The sequence below is a fragment of the Telopea speciosissima genome, chromosome 3, assembly GCF_018873765.1.
Source record: "Telopea speciosissima isolate NSW1024214 ecotype Mountain lineage chromosome 3, Tspe_v1, whole genome shotgun sequence".
Lineage (NCBI taxonomy): Eukaryota > Viridiplantae > Streptophyta > Magnoliopsida > Proteales > Proteaceae > Telopea > Telopea speciosissima.
Window position 1 is genome coordinate 14,530,778 of NC_057918.1, and position 13,888 is coordinate 14,544,665.

At 38.3% G+C, this 13,888-nt stretch overlaps 1 protein-coding gene across 2 annotated transcripts in view; it reads left to right on the forward strand.

Moving 5' to 3' along the window:
* The window catches only part of LOC122654436 (proteasome adapter and scaffold protein ECM29), a 74,548-nt gene continuing 60,660 nt past the window's right edge, over nucleotides 1-13,888 (forward strand). The window contains exons 1-12 of one of the 2 annotated variants that reach the window (XM_043848519.1): nucleotides 1-264; nucleotides 1,425-1,592; nucleotides 1,736-1,825; nucleotides 2,492-2,625; nucleotides 2,725-2,815; nucleotides 2,982-3,064; nucleotides 3,199-3,305; nucleotides 6,206-6,358; nucleotides 7,226-7,290; nucleotides 13,147-13,234; nucleotides 13,485-13,563; nucleotides 13,662-13,770. In XM_043848519.1, coding sequence (XP_043704454.1) covers nucleotides 91-264; nucleotides 1,425-1,592; nucleotides 1,736-1,825; nucleotides 2,492-2,625; nucleotides 2,725-2,815; nucleotides 2,982-3,064; nucleotides 3,199-3,305; nucleotides 6,206-6,358; nucleotides 7,226-7,290; nucleotides 13,147-13,234; nucleotides 13,485-13,563; nucleotides 13,662-13,770 — 1,341 coding nt within the window. In that variant the 5' untranslated portion in view covers nucleotides 1-90. Of the gene's footprint in view, nucleotides 265-1,424; nucleotides 1,593-1,735; nucleotides 1,826-2,491; nucleotides 2,626-2,724; nucleotides 2,816-2,981; nucleotides 3,065-3,198; nucleotides 3,306-6,205; nucleotides 6,359-7,225; nucleotides 7,291-13,146; nucleotides 13,235-13,484; nucleotides 13,564-13,661; nucleotides 13,771-13,888 lie in introns of those variants that run through there. The other variant, XM_043848520.1, reaches the window with a different exon arrangement.

Consider the following 13,888-nt stretch of genomic DNA (forward strand, 5'->3'; position numbering starts at 1 on the left):
CCGAAAGCGATAAATAGATATTCCAACCCTATATTCGATCCGCAAACAATTTTGTGTTCCCGTCTCTTTCTTCTCTCTCAAGAAATAGAAATGGCGGATTCTTCAGGTTCCCAGAAATCCGACGCCGAGCGCGAGGAAATGTTGGATCGAATGCTAACTCGTTTGGCTCTTTGTGACGATTCCAAGCTCGAAAACTTGCTTTCCAAGCTTCTCCCTTACTGTATCTCTTCACTTTCTTCTCAGTCTGCAGAAGTCAGAAAGAAGGTTAGCATTCATTCTGTCAATATGATTCTATATCGATTTCTAGTCATATATTCATTGAATTTTTTCTTGCTTTTATTGAATTTCGAATAATACAGTGTCGTCTTAATCTTTGGGGCAAAAAAAAAAAGGAATAAGAACCGATGGCCACTGCCAAATCATGGAATTGGTTGTATGAATCTGTTCATATATAGAGAGAGGGTGTAGTACTGGATTCGAGTTATTATAAGTTGGTGGCGCCCTGAAGTGGCAGGAGAGGTTGCATCTTCAAATCTATAGCAATTTAAGGGATAAATTACGGTTGAAAATGATCAGATATAATGTTTTAGAGGTTGCTTTGAGTCATTGCGATTATTTTTACTTGTTCCATTTATTCCATATATTTGTGCTATCTTCATACATCTCTGTGTGCTGGCAAAAAGAGTATCATCAAAGCTTCCAGTGTCTGAGTTGTCACAAGTAGGTTTTTTAGTCATAGAGACAGCCAAGACAATATTCATTTCCTCAGTCAGACTCAGTAACCTTGGTTGGAAAAGGGATTGGATATGGATGCAACTATCCGTTGCTTGCATTCTTCCTCCCTCTCTATTTGATTTGCTTCCTTTGGAGTTTGAGCTTAGGCATCTCTTCCAGTGACCTGTGCCCTCGCTCTATGGCAGCAATGCTGCACCTATTTAGGAATTCAATGATTATTTAAGAAGAACTCAGCAGACTTAAGTTGAGGCAATCCTATCGAAAGAAATGGAAACAAAATTTGATACTGTACTTTGACTTGGATTGGATTTAAGCTAATATATGGTTAAAACTCATGAGTCCATTTGAACCAAATTTTATGTTGTTTTAACTTTTAGCCAACTTTTAAATAATCATGATTTTCCAGGTGGTCACTGGAAAATGTTTTATGGTGCTTCTTCAGGCACCTTACAAAGCTGAGACAATTTCTAATCATTTTCTGCACCAGCATTAGGGCTGTGAAATCAGAAGGACGTAGTACTTTTGAATGCATAATAACATTTACATCTTTCCTTTGTCAGATGTCCTCCATAGAATTGTTTCTTTTAAAATGTTATTTTTCTAATTGCTAATACATGAATGTTAAGTCCATATTTTAGGTTTGGCAATATTGACATGCCCATCTCATATTATCTCTGTTGTCATGATAGGTTATGGAGATCTTGAGTCATGTGAATAAGAGGGTGAAGCATCAGCCACAGATTGGTTTGCCTTTGTCAGAGTTATGGAAAGTGTATCTTGAAAATAATGCAGCTCCAATGGTTAAGAACTTCTGTATAGTGTATATTGAGATGGCATTTGAACGCTTATGTATAGAGGTCAGTTTTTGCCTTGTTGATATTTGAACTGTATTTTTTCCACATGATTTCACTTGATCTGGAAGAATTATTTGCCATAAAAAACATTTTTTTGGTTTGGAGAATAGTCTTCATGTTACATTCATTTAGATCTTCTACAACAGGAGAAAGCAAGTATGGCACCTGAGCTTGTTGCCAATATTTCAAAGCTTCCTCCTCAGCACCAAGAAATAATCTTGAGGAGCATTGCAAAGGTATATTTGCATCTTGCTCACTTTAAGAATTCAATCATTCCCTCTTTTTCTTTCTCAAATTATATGGAGTCCTTCTTTTATTTTGTATTGTTGCATCTGGTAGTTGGGACCTTCTGATTTGGTGGACAAACTAGAACTGAAAATGTGAACAATATTGAGGTCCCCATGTCAGTATTTTTAGCACTCCTACAGTCCTACTGCTGCTAATAAATACATAATAGCTATTATTAAATGGGAACTACCAACTTAGCCTTGCGAAGGGATGCATTAACCCATTGATGCACACTTGATTGTCTGTAAGTTGTTTCCACATGATATCTTATTGCTGTCTTGAAATTTCAAAAGCTTCATATTTTATGGTAATTAGAAGTGGATATCCTATTCTTTTTCAACACTCTTCTTGGTTAGGTAGTTTTGTTGTTATGTAGAAAAGGTTGGCTCTATATTTGCTTCTGGCATATTTTGGGAGGAACAATGTCTTAATATGCTTCTTGATTTCAACATTACCAGCACTAAAGAGCACGCCTTCTTGTTCTTCACAGCATGATACAATCATGACTTTTGATTCAAATTCGTGGTTCTAGTAGCTTTATTTCTTAAGGTTACTCATGCTGTTTTTCCTGGCACATTGTTTTTTTGTGATCTTTTGATGTCTATGGGTCTCAGGTGATTGGTGAATGTCATTCAAAGCAACTTGGTGATAATGTTGCTGCCAAGTACAAATTGATAAATGGTCAAGACAGGCAGTTGCTCTTCGAATTTTTTCTTCATACAGTTCTGTATCAGCCGCCATCTCAAGGGTCTGTTTCTGGTTGTGGAATTCCAGCTGTAAATTTCCCTTCACGGAACTCTTTTGTTATATTGTAGTTTTGCAGAAACTAATATTGCTTTTTCTGCAGTATGGGAAGTTCAGCAGGGCTTTCAATTAGGCAGACAGATCGTGTTACTGGGAAGCAACCACTAAAAGGGGATGCACTTCTAATGAGAAAGGTGAAGCTTATGCGAGTTAAAGAGAAGCTACTCTGGGAAATATAGATTGTTTTCAGTATTTGCGAATACTTTACCCCTAGGGAAATTTACCCTTGCTTTTAACTAGTTGCTAGTTTCCATGACTCACCATCAGCTGTAGTTTATATTTGCAATTTTTTGGCAGCAGTTAGGGATCTTAAATATTATTGAAGCTCTGGAGTTGGCTCCAGAACAAGTTTACCCTCTCTATGTGATTGCTTGTTCGGACAGGTATGAATCAACTCTTATATTCAATTCCAAAGCTTATTCTCCTTCTTTTCTTTTAAATTTATTTTTATGTTCAGGCTTTTTCAACATTTGAGATGGTGATATTAATGTATTTTTTTGTGGATGGTTTGTTCAAGTCAAGAGCCTGTTGTTAAGAGGGGGGAGGAACTTTTAAAGAGGAAGGCTTCAGCTGCAAATTTAGATGATCCAGACCTGATGAAAAGACTATTCTTACTATTTAATGGTATATAATCTACTCCATCATCTTATTTAACTTCTCTCTTATCTTGTCATAATAATTGATGGTTTATACATACTTGGATTCCCAGTTCAATCAAAGCTCTTCTGGGATTAAAAAAAATAAAAAGTGGAAGTTCAAATATGGGGAAACATATATCGTTATTGGAAACTTTTTTTGGACCTCTAGGATCATAGTTTTTCTGTAAATAATTCTTGAATATATATCATGTTTCTGTGGGAGTACACATACCAATTTAGGTGCAGAAATTGTGGCCCTTCGCTTGATTTATATTATAAGTTTCCCGCAAGTAGCCATAAGGGTGACAATTCCATACCTCTGAGAGAAGATAGCAGGTAACCAAAAAAAAAAGTTTCTTCCAATAGCGAAACTCTTCCTGAGGCTTGGATGCCTAATTTAGAGGTTAAGGAAGGGTGCTCGAGAGATTTATGTTTTATTCCTTGATATGCTTCTGGAAAAGGCTCAGGGTCTTTCAAATTCAAATAGTTTCTGCATGCTGAGGGCTGAGGGATTTGAGAGGTGTTCTCTACATCAACCTGTGCAACTTTTGTATTGGTTGCTTTGTTGATATAGTAATGCATCCTTTTCTTTAAAAAAAAAGAGAGAGAAAAAGAAAAGGTATGCTAGCTGAAGGCTTGGAAGCAGAACGGAAAAAATTCTATTGGGAATGCAGAATGTAGTTTGGTGCAGTTTCTATTTACATTGAGATAGGATATAGCCTCTTGGAAGAAGAAGAAGAGCAATGTCTTATAAAGTTGTGGAAGTTTGTTGGTCTTTCGTTTGGAAAGGCCTTATTTTTTTGTTGGAATAACAGAACTTTATCATGCCCTATGGCCAAAATCAAGGAGGATATACAAATGTACATGTATGACATGCATCACACCCCAATTAAGGGGCCATGTACAAAAAGAATAACTACTAACTACATCCAAAATTTCAATAATGATTGGCATTGGAACTTACAAATAAGATTCTGATTAATTCTAAGAAGTACCGTGAAGATCTGAATGTTCTTTTTTGAGTTTACTTGACGACGGTGCGTCTACATTTCTCTGTCTTGATCATTGGCACCCCTTGGTTGTTCTCCTGCATGTTGTTGGCACCAGAGCCATGAGCCATCTACAGTTCAGGGCTCCCTAGACAGGCCACAGTGGCGGACATCATTAGTCAGGCAGAGTGGCCCCTCCCCACCCCCCGCGCGCCGTCTTCTCCCCCACTATTTGTGGTATGGAAATATGGAATGCTCTGCCCTCCATCACCAGAAGACCTAATAGAGGGGGAAATGTTGTAGTTTGGTCTCCTTCTTCTACTGGCATTTTCAGCACCAAAGCGGCTTGGGACTTTATCCATTCTTGTGGCCCTCTGTCCGCTTGGGGAAAGCTAGTGTGGTTCAAGAACCACCTCCCTTGCCATAGCTTCTCTGTATGGAGAGCCCTCACCAACTGCCTCCCAATGCAGTCTTTCTCATCCACCGCCAGATTCCAGTTTCGCCACCTTGTTGCCTTTGTTGGAATGGAGAGGAAGATGTCGACCACTTCTTTTTGCTTGCCCCTTCTTTTCTTCTATTTGGAAAGGCATCCTAGGCAAATGTTGGCCAAGGAGCAGGAGGATTCTCCCTTTGCAGAGGGAATGGATTCGGGTGGATATGACTTTTGTTGGCAAATCGACTTGCGATATTATGGGCAAGCTTGCCTTTGATTCTGTCATTAAGCACATTTGGATGGAACACAACCTCAGGAAATGGTCCTCCAGTTCCAAATCCTTCCAGAAGATTATGGACTCCCATCTCCTTTGAAGTCAGAAGCAGGTTGTCTGTGGTCCCCTCTATTTCTAGTAACTCCCCAAGGAACAGGCATATTGCTGTATCATGGGGATTGCCCCTCTCCATTCTGCAGCTCTCCTCTTCCTGAGGCTTGGGTTGTGTGTTTTTTGTCTCCTGTTGTAATTTCTCCTTCCGCTCTTTAGGGGCTCCCTGTTCTTTTTCTCTTTGGTACTGAATTATTTATTCACAAAAAAAAAAAAAAAAGAACTAATTGAGCTACGGTATGTTAAGATATTGGAAGTTAGCTCTAATTTAAGATGCACTGTGAGTTTGCATTCCCCATGGTAATAGGTAATTTCTGTAATGAATTTATTAGAATTGAAACTCAACTACTTAAGGTGGAGGTTCCAATTGGTATTAATTATGAGTATTGGATATTTGACATAGCACAAGTAACTCTTGAATCAGGATTAGCCCCACCGACAGAAATTTAGGGCATTCCCTGCTGAAGGATCTAAATAGATGCTTTTGTGCTTGAAATGGATATGTCTTCCCTCTTCTTTCTTTAAATATCAATAATTTGCTTTTGATGTGTGGATGGGTATTATTGGCAAGCTGAATATGTGTTGGGTAATGCTGAGGAATCTAAAGAAATTGTTGTCATATTGGGACCTGATCGTTTTGTAGCAGCAGTAATTTCTCGTGGAATGTCACAATCTGTGTAGTTATTTGGAATTTGGAGGGAGAAAAACAGCATGGCTTTTGATGGATTTAGTGAGTATTACTGTATTACCATCAAGTTGCAAGGAGGGCTTAATATCAGGTTATCATGTGGGAGGCTACTTTCATGGAGTTTAATCAGGCAGTTTACTTTTTCTACAGAAAGAAATTGGAATGAGTCCTCTGTTTGATTCTTTTCTTGATGATTTGTATATTGTCTGGCCGTGTAGTTGGACAATCATTGCCATCAACCTCACAGATCTCTTCTATTAAAATGTAACGATTGTTCTGTGTTTTTCTGTTCTCTTCAATTTTAAGAAACATCGTTCTGTCTGTTACTTATTTGATCGGCATAACCAGTGTTCTCATCTTTCTTTCCATAATTGATTTACCCATTCTACAGGTACGGCAGGAGTTGAAAATATACCTCTGGATTCTAGACTCAATCCTGGGAATGTTGCCTTGCGAATGCGGCTGATGTCTATTTTCTGTCGGTCTATCAAAGCTGCAAATTCTTTCCCATCGACTTTGCAGTGCATTTTTGGTTGCATTTATGGTGAGTGGTTTCTTTCTCATGTTGTGGAGCACTTGAATTCTTAAATTAGAACTTGATCAATGTTATACAGTGAAAAACATAAACATTAAATCATCTGAAATTTAATATCTAAGCCTTCTCCCTTATCTCCTTTTTTCCCCCCTCAAACTATTTTACATTTCCGTTGCTTCCCTCAGATATGTTTATTGTTTTATCCAATTTTCTCATTGTTTCTATCAATCTTTGATTTATACTCTACTTGGTATATGTCGAGGGCAGAGTGCCTTAATAACTCCGGAGAAATAGGAATTAGAGAGAGGGGGTCATTTTTGGCAGCTTTTGTTCCTAAGCTAGACATACCTTTCTATGCCAATTACCAAACTAGGATAAAATTTTTTCCATGCATATAGTTAATAATGGCATAGCATCCTAGAGAACCCAATCCTTAATATGAACATATTATGTGCCTGTATTGCAATTGAACAACTATTACACCCCACTCCACCCCCCCCCCCCCAAAAAAAAAAAAAAAAAAAAGAAAAAAGAAAAAAGAAGAGAAAGAGAGAGAGTGCTGACTTGAATTTCAAATTGTTAATTTGTTGTCTATACTGGACAGAACTATCATGGATATAGTGGCCATGTTTTGAATTCTTTTGTTAACCTGATCAGTTGGTCTCTTCATTAGTGGTTTTAAACTTAGTAACTTATGTTCTTTATTGTTTCAGTTTCAGTTTCAGTCTAACCTATGTTTTAATACCTAATGAACGCTGGAGTAGAAATATATTCTATAGCAATTTTTAAGTCATTTATATGGTAGAACACACTGATTGACTCCATTTTTTGCGATATACTAAATGCTTGCTTTATTCAAACTTTGTAATATGATAGGAAGTGGGACCACCTCAAGGCTGAAGCAATTGGGAATGGAATTCACCGTCTGGGTTTTTAAACATGTAAGCTTTTGCATGGGAACTTCAGTTTCTGCCTTTAACTGTGATGAGTACTTGGTGTTGCTAAATATCTTTTCGTAGTTTGTGCAAAATAATTTTGTATTTTAAGAGGTATTGCGGGCAGTTACACATGCTTTTAGGCCTGATTTGGTATGATTTCTATTTCAGAAATTGTTTGGTTTGATTTTTCCACCTTATTTCGGTGAAATAGAAATTCTGAAATAGCCGAGTAGTAATTTCATGTTAAAAACAAAACACCACCCTTTTTCTTCTCCTAATGGTCTCACCACCACCATGCCACAACCACCACCACTGCCACTACCCCGCCGCTGCCACAACCACCACCCTTCCCAAAGAAATATAGAGAATCTATTCTTAGAAATCGAACTACGAAATGAATTTTTTTTATTTTTAAATATTTCATATTGTACAACCAAAACGATTTCAAATTTTTGACCAAAAATCTATTTGTTGACTATTTCACGAAATCAATCCAAAATTGAAATAGAAATCATACCAAATCTGGCCTTAGTGCCTGGTTATATAAAAAGTCCATCAAGAACCAGATGGATTTGAACTTAATATAATAATCCCTCATTATGGTGACAAGTCCATGTTTTCGAAGTGTTAATTCTTAAATCCATTTTAGAATTTGTGGGTATCCACAATTCCAGGAGATAAGGAGTACACTGCTGTATCTGAAAGAACTATGGTTGCAAAGTAACACCATTTGTAGGTGATTTTTTTTTTCTTGATCAGCAACAACAATGAATAGATTTTCATTCATTGGAAAAAGGATATAATTACTGTTGAGATGATATCCTTGTGGTAAAAAAACTATACCAGCTATAAAGTTAAAACTCAAATTTGAACAAAAAACACAAGAAAGTATTTATATTACAAGGAATTCTAGGACGAAAAACTGCGCCTAACGACCCCGTGAAATTCTTTACAAGCCATGCTTAATCAATCAGATGCCTGGCAATATCAGCACAAATTCTGGATGCCATTCATCCTCCCGAAACTTTATTTTACCTTTTCTTCCCACCTTGTGTGACATGTTCTCAGTAATTCTGTTTGTGCTGATCTATTATATTCTTCCATACCGTGCCATCCATTTACAATATACTTTCCTACCAAGGCTCAGAAGATTCCAAACAGAATCTCCACAGCAATTTGCCTTATAAAGATTGATTAATTTTGGGCATTGTCCTAAATCACTAACCATGATGTTTCTTCAGATTGTAATTGATGTAGGTGCACTACCTTGGATCGACCGAAACGCGTTTGGGTATCCAGACGGAGATGAATTGGGTCCACTTTGAGTTTTTGGATCTAGTAGGATATTCGTAATTTATTTACTTTGGGTGTCTTGTAGAGGTTGAGTACGAGTCATACGAGTCTTTGTGGTTTTCTTTATTATTTGGATTTATATTGAGGCATGTTTAAAGTTTATTCAGTTTTCGATTTCGATTAGGATTATTGGTTGTTTGAGTCTTTAAATACATGGTTGTAACTAGTAGGATATTCGTAATTTATTTACTTTGGGTGTCTTGTAGAGGTTGAGTACGAGTCATACGAGTCTTTGTGGTTTTCTTTATTATTTGGATTTATATTGAGGCACGTTTAAAGTTTATTCAGTTTTCGATTTTGATTAGGATTATTGGTTGTTTGAGTCTTTAAATACATGGTTGTAAGTTGTAACTAGCAAGGTTAGATTTGAGAATGAATTTAAAAGTTGAGTTTGGAGAGCCTGTGTGGCTGTGCATGAGCAATTCCCCCCCTCTTCTTCGTATGTGATCCCTTCTCTCCCCTGCAACTCTGAGAACCGATTCTCAGGTTTTCCTCTTTCTTCTACTGGCCCTCCATCAATTTAGTATCAGAGCTGAAGATATCTCCCTCCCTGTCAGTCTCTCTCATCTCATTCTTCTTCCCTATTCTCTCTTTCCTGTTACCATTCTGCCAATACCAACAGTGAAAAAAAAAACCCTGTGTGAACACCCTCCATCTCCCAGCCCTTCCTTCAATTCCAGCACAACCTCTCCGTTTGGATTCCCACAGAGCAAACCCAACCACCAAACCCAAACCAGACCTCAGTTCCGCCACATCCACCAGTGAATAGCACCCCTCTCCTTGATTCCCAGAACCAACTGACACCGTCTTCCCTTTCCCTCCTAGGGCTCCATCGTGTGAAAAAAAAGAGTGAAGAGAGGAGAGAATGAGAGACAGAGACGTGAGAAATAACTCATACTGGTCTCCGGTTTCAGAATCCCGCATGCTGGTTCGAACTCGAACCCCAGTCAAAGTCTCCTTGTTGAAGTCGAATCCAAGTCCCAATCGCACTCGACTCCGCTGCTGACAACTCACAAGACCTTCCCCCTCGTCGCTGGTTTCCTCTCTTGTTTTCCAGAGGTAGGAGACTCCTAGTTGAAGTCGTCTACCCTCCCATAATAAGTCGTCCTTAAAATCCTTTTTCCCCGTATTGCCCCCCATTTAGTCGTTATTCCATTTAGGCTATGTTTGGTTGTCAAGAAAAGAAAGGAAAAGAAAAGGGAAAAAAAAAACATAATAAGACAAAAATCACGATGACACAATGATTTATGTGTCTCTCTCTCCTCAAATTCAAAAAAATATAATTTTTTCTTTTTCTTGACAACCAACCATAGCCTTTAGTTCATATTTTCTTTTTTCCAAAATTATCCCCTCCCTATGCCCTTCACGTTAGTGTGTTTAATAGGTTATTTTTCCTTTTATACCCCTTTAGTGCCCTTTATTTCCACTTTGTCATTATTTTTATTTAGTTTCCAAGTTTGTCCCTTCCTCCCATACGTTGCAATCCCCTTGTGATTCTTAGTTTAACTTCTAATATTACGGGACTGCCACCCAATTGTACCTCTCATTTTGTTTACAAATCTGCCATTGTTATCATAAATCCACTGACTCCTTGATTTGATTCTCTTCTTAGTTGTTTGGGCCCATAGGCATGGTTCCTATGTGTTTAGGTTTAAAGTTTGCTTGCCCAACGGAAAACTTTGTCTCACGATCTGTCGTAGAGATGCTATCAAAGACCGACCAAATTATTATTGAGTGAGGATTATGCATTCGTCGAATTGACGAATTCTCCATTTCTCAGTATTATGATGATGCTTATAGTGAAGTGTTCGGATATTCTCAGCACTTATTAAATTGGGTCGATTTGCCAAAACCGCAGGGACAGGTACAGACCAGATTTAGGAGAAAATCTGTAACTCTCAATTCTGTGGTTAGATGGGCCAGAAACTCTGGTCGGTTGGTCTATCTGGGGTCTTGAACAAACCCTCAAAGTTTCACAAGAATCCAACAGTAGGATTGTGAGATATGCACTTTGTCAGAAAATAGAAACTCTTCAAATCTGAATTAGAATGTCAGAAATTTGAGATGTAAATTAACAGCTGACAGAAGAAGAAGTAAGAAAACTGAACTCTGGAAAATAGAAATCAATATATAATGAGAGGAACTGATAAAGAGGTGTCTTACCAGCCATAGGAAGTTTCAAACACTGGCTGGACTGAGTTCTGCAGTTGAAGATGAGGAACTGAAGAGAAGAACAGGGATATCCCACCATTTCGAAGAAGGCTTCTCACTGGCCTCCTCCTTGGAATCTCACTGAGGATGCTGTCTCACACAGCAGGAATGCCTCTCATGCTCACACACATGCACATAGCACATTCTTTTGGCTGTCAATCGTGGCTACTATGGAGGCCTTTTCTTTATTTATAAAATTGTAGAGCTGTTACAAAATTAGTAACTCTCAATGGCTAAGGGAGAGTTACTAAATTAAAGGTGTACAGGAAAATTTGAAACTTCACTAATAACAGCAATCTTGCTAGCCAAGGTAATAACATGAAAACTACAGCAGAAAAGTAAAAATAATAGAAAATAGAAACTGGATCCTAGATCTCCATGCAAGATGCTGCTGGTTGCTGGTTGAACTCCTCCCACACATGGTTTAATATTGGGCCTAGGCCTGGGCCATGAAGACCACTAAACTTGGGCCTATGATGGCTGGTCCCTCTTGTTCCTGTGGAAATATTTCTACTGGAACCTCTGATCCACATCAGGTTTCTCCGTTGTGTTGTTGCAGCTCCCTATGCTGCCTTATTTTTTGTGAAACCCTAGTTGTTGAATAGTGGAAACTAGGGTTCTTATACTGTTGAAGAGATATTAATATATAGACTATCTGCATTATTTACACTTCCAAGTTCTACATCATGCTATTGCTGCCTGCTTCTGTTTTCTTCATGTGCACAAGTGTTTTTCCCATCGGCTACTTGGTTGTGATGTAGTTAAGATCTGATCATCATCTTCTTCATGCTGTGGAATTGAGATAAGTATACTGCAAGATTGGAATGCCTTTTCTTGGTTATTCGATCGTGTTTTCTGCCGTTCTTGAAGAGTCCTAGTCCAAGAAGGATTTTTCAAGAACTCATAATTATTTGTCAGATCATTAAAGAATTTTGCGGCAGGGTTATCTATTCCCATTGGAGTGACAAAATTTTTAGGAAGATTAGACCTGATTTACCCTATGCAATTTTAGGCAGAAGATTTATCTCCTGCGAGTTGATCAGATTTGGTTCTTTTGCTCTCTCTAGCTTCTTGACCTGCGGTTTTTGTTGTCTTGTATATAAGCTCAGTATATGTTGCTCCTCGCTGTTTTCTTGATGGTTTCTTTGTGATTACTTCTTCTTAATACTCCGCAGTTGTGGGTGACCTTTCCTCTTCCCCCCCCCTTTTGGTGACCGAGACTATTGCTGGAATTCTTCATTCTTCTTAACACATACTGCAGCTGAGTTAATGTGTCTGAAATCTCTTCTTCAAGAGCTTGGTTTTCCTATTCTAGTTAATTTTATTATAAAAAGAAAAGGAAGACGAGTTACAAACTCATAAAGGATAAGTCCCCAAACACTTTCTGGGTCTAAGCACATACCCCCTATCTAGCTGTGAGATCTGCCATGGCTTAACTGTCGTGGACTCCTGGGTTTCGAACAGAAAAAGGAGTTCACTTGAGAGGCAAGGGCTGTGTTTGGTGTATATATATGGTAGAGCTATTCTAGCTAATTTTGTATCCTGGAGTTATTCTGAAAAATTGTCATTTTACGGCTATAGCTTGAACCGACAATCTCTTTGATTGAATTGGTAAAAAATAATGGATTTTCCAGAGCTCAAAAGGGACTGGGCTATGGGTGTTTCAAATTGAAATTTAACTTTGAACCAATGTCATTGCTTTGCTCCTATTGCAGTGACAGCATTCACAAGTAAACCATGTCAGGTATTGTCATCCTCGTCTCCCTCTCCATTTCTCCCTTACAAGTCTCTGCAATGATCTGATAGAAATTTCCTTGTGGAAATTGGGTTTGGGACTGGCAAATTGGGATCCTGCAGAGTATATCATCGGTGAACACCACGACTCAAATACTCAAGCAGATTCTTTCTCGCTTTCCCCCCTCTTTCTCCGTCCACACACACAGATGCACATACACTGAGACACACAGACACACAAATGCGTAGAGTTGGCTCCTGTTCAATCAATTCAATCAATAGGTGTAGCTACACAAAGCACAGGTCACGGTCTCCTCTCTTTCTCTCCTCCCAGCTAATACTCTAGCAGATTCTTCTCCCTCTCCCCTCTTGAACACTTTCACTTCTGTCATCCATATAAGCCCATAATTTTTGCAGCAGCTGGCCCCTTTGGAATTTTTTTATTTATGCTTGACACTGGCATTGATATCTTTCTAACCTAGCTTCAACCCAAAACTGATTTAAGAGTCTTTATTTGGCCTGAATTCTGTGCAGTTATGTTATCTTCTATCTTTTATGCAGGCAGAAATGGATCAGCTGAAACTTATGGGTCCTGTTATATTGAATGGAATCTTGAGGTCTCTAGATGGTTATTCAATTACAGAATCAGGTTGACATTGTTTTCTGTTGTAACTCTATGTGCACACAACCCTCTTTCTGTATGGTTTGCTTTCATCTTTCCTTTTTCATTGGTCAAATGTGGTACGGAAGTTTTCCTTCATTTAGTTGAGACTATTACTTGTACAAAAGGGTAAACCAGGAAAATTACTTATAAAAAAGGAATCTGAAATTAGTGATATCTCAATAAGGGAAACTGAGTATAATTATGTAACTGGATCTTTCTGTGTACCACTGTTCAGATGCTATTTCCAGGGATGTCAAGTCCTTTGCTTTTCAAGCAATTGGCTTGATAGCACAGCGCATGCCTCAACTTTTCAGGTTTTCTACCCTATCTCTGTTTCTCTTTGCTAGCTTTGTTCTCTTTATTGTGATGAAATTATCTGCAATGCCGGCTCTTCCCTTTTTCTTTCTCTCAGAGATAAGATTGACATGGCTGTTCGGCTTTTTGATGCTTTGAAAGTGGAGGATCCATTTCTTCGTCTCACCATTCAAGAAGCGACCAATTCCCTTGCTGTAGCTTACAAGGTATCTTATTTGCATTCATAATTTATCCACACTGTCATTCTTTAGATTCCTAATTGTCATGAAAAGTTATGTATATGGCATCACCAGAGGATCTGGAATGGTATTTTTCCGCAAAGTT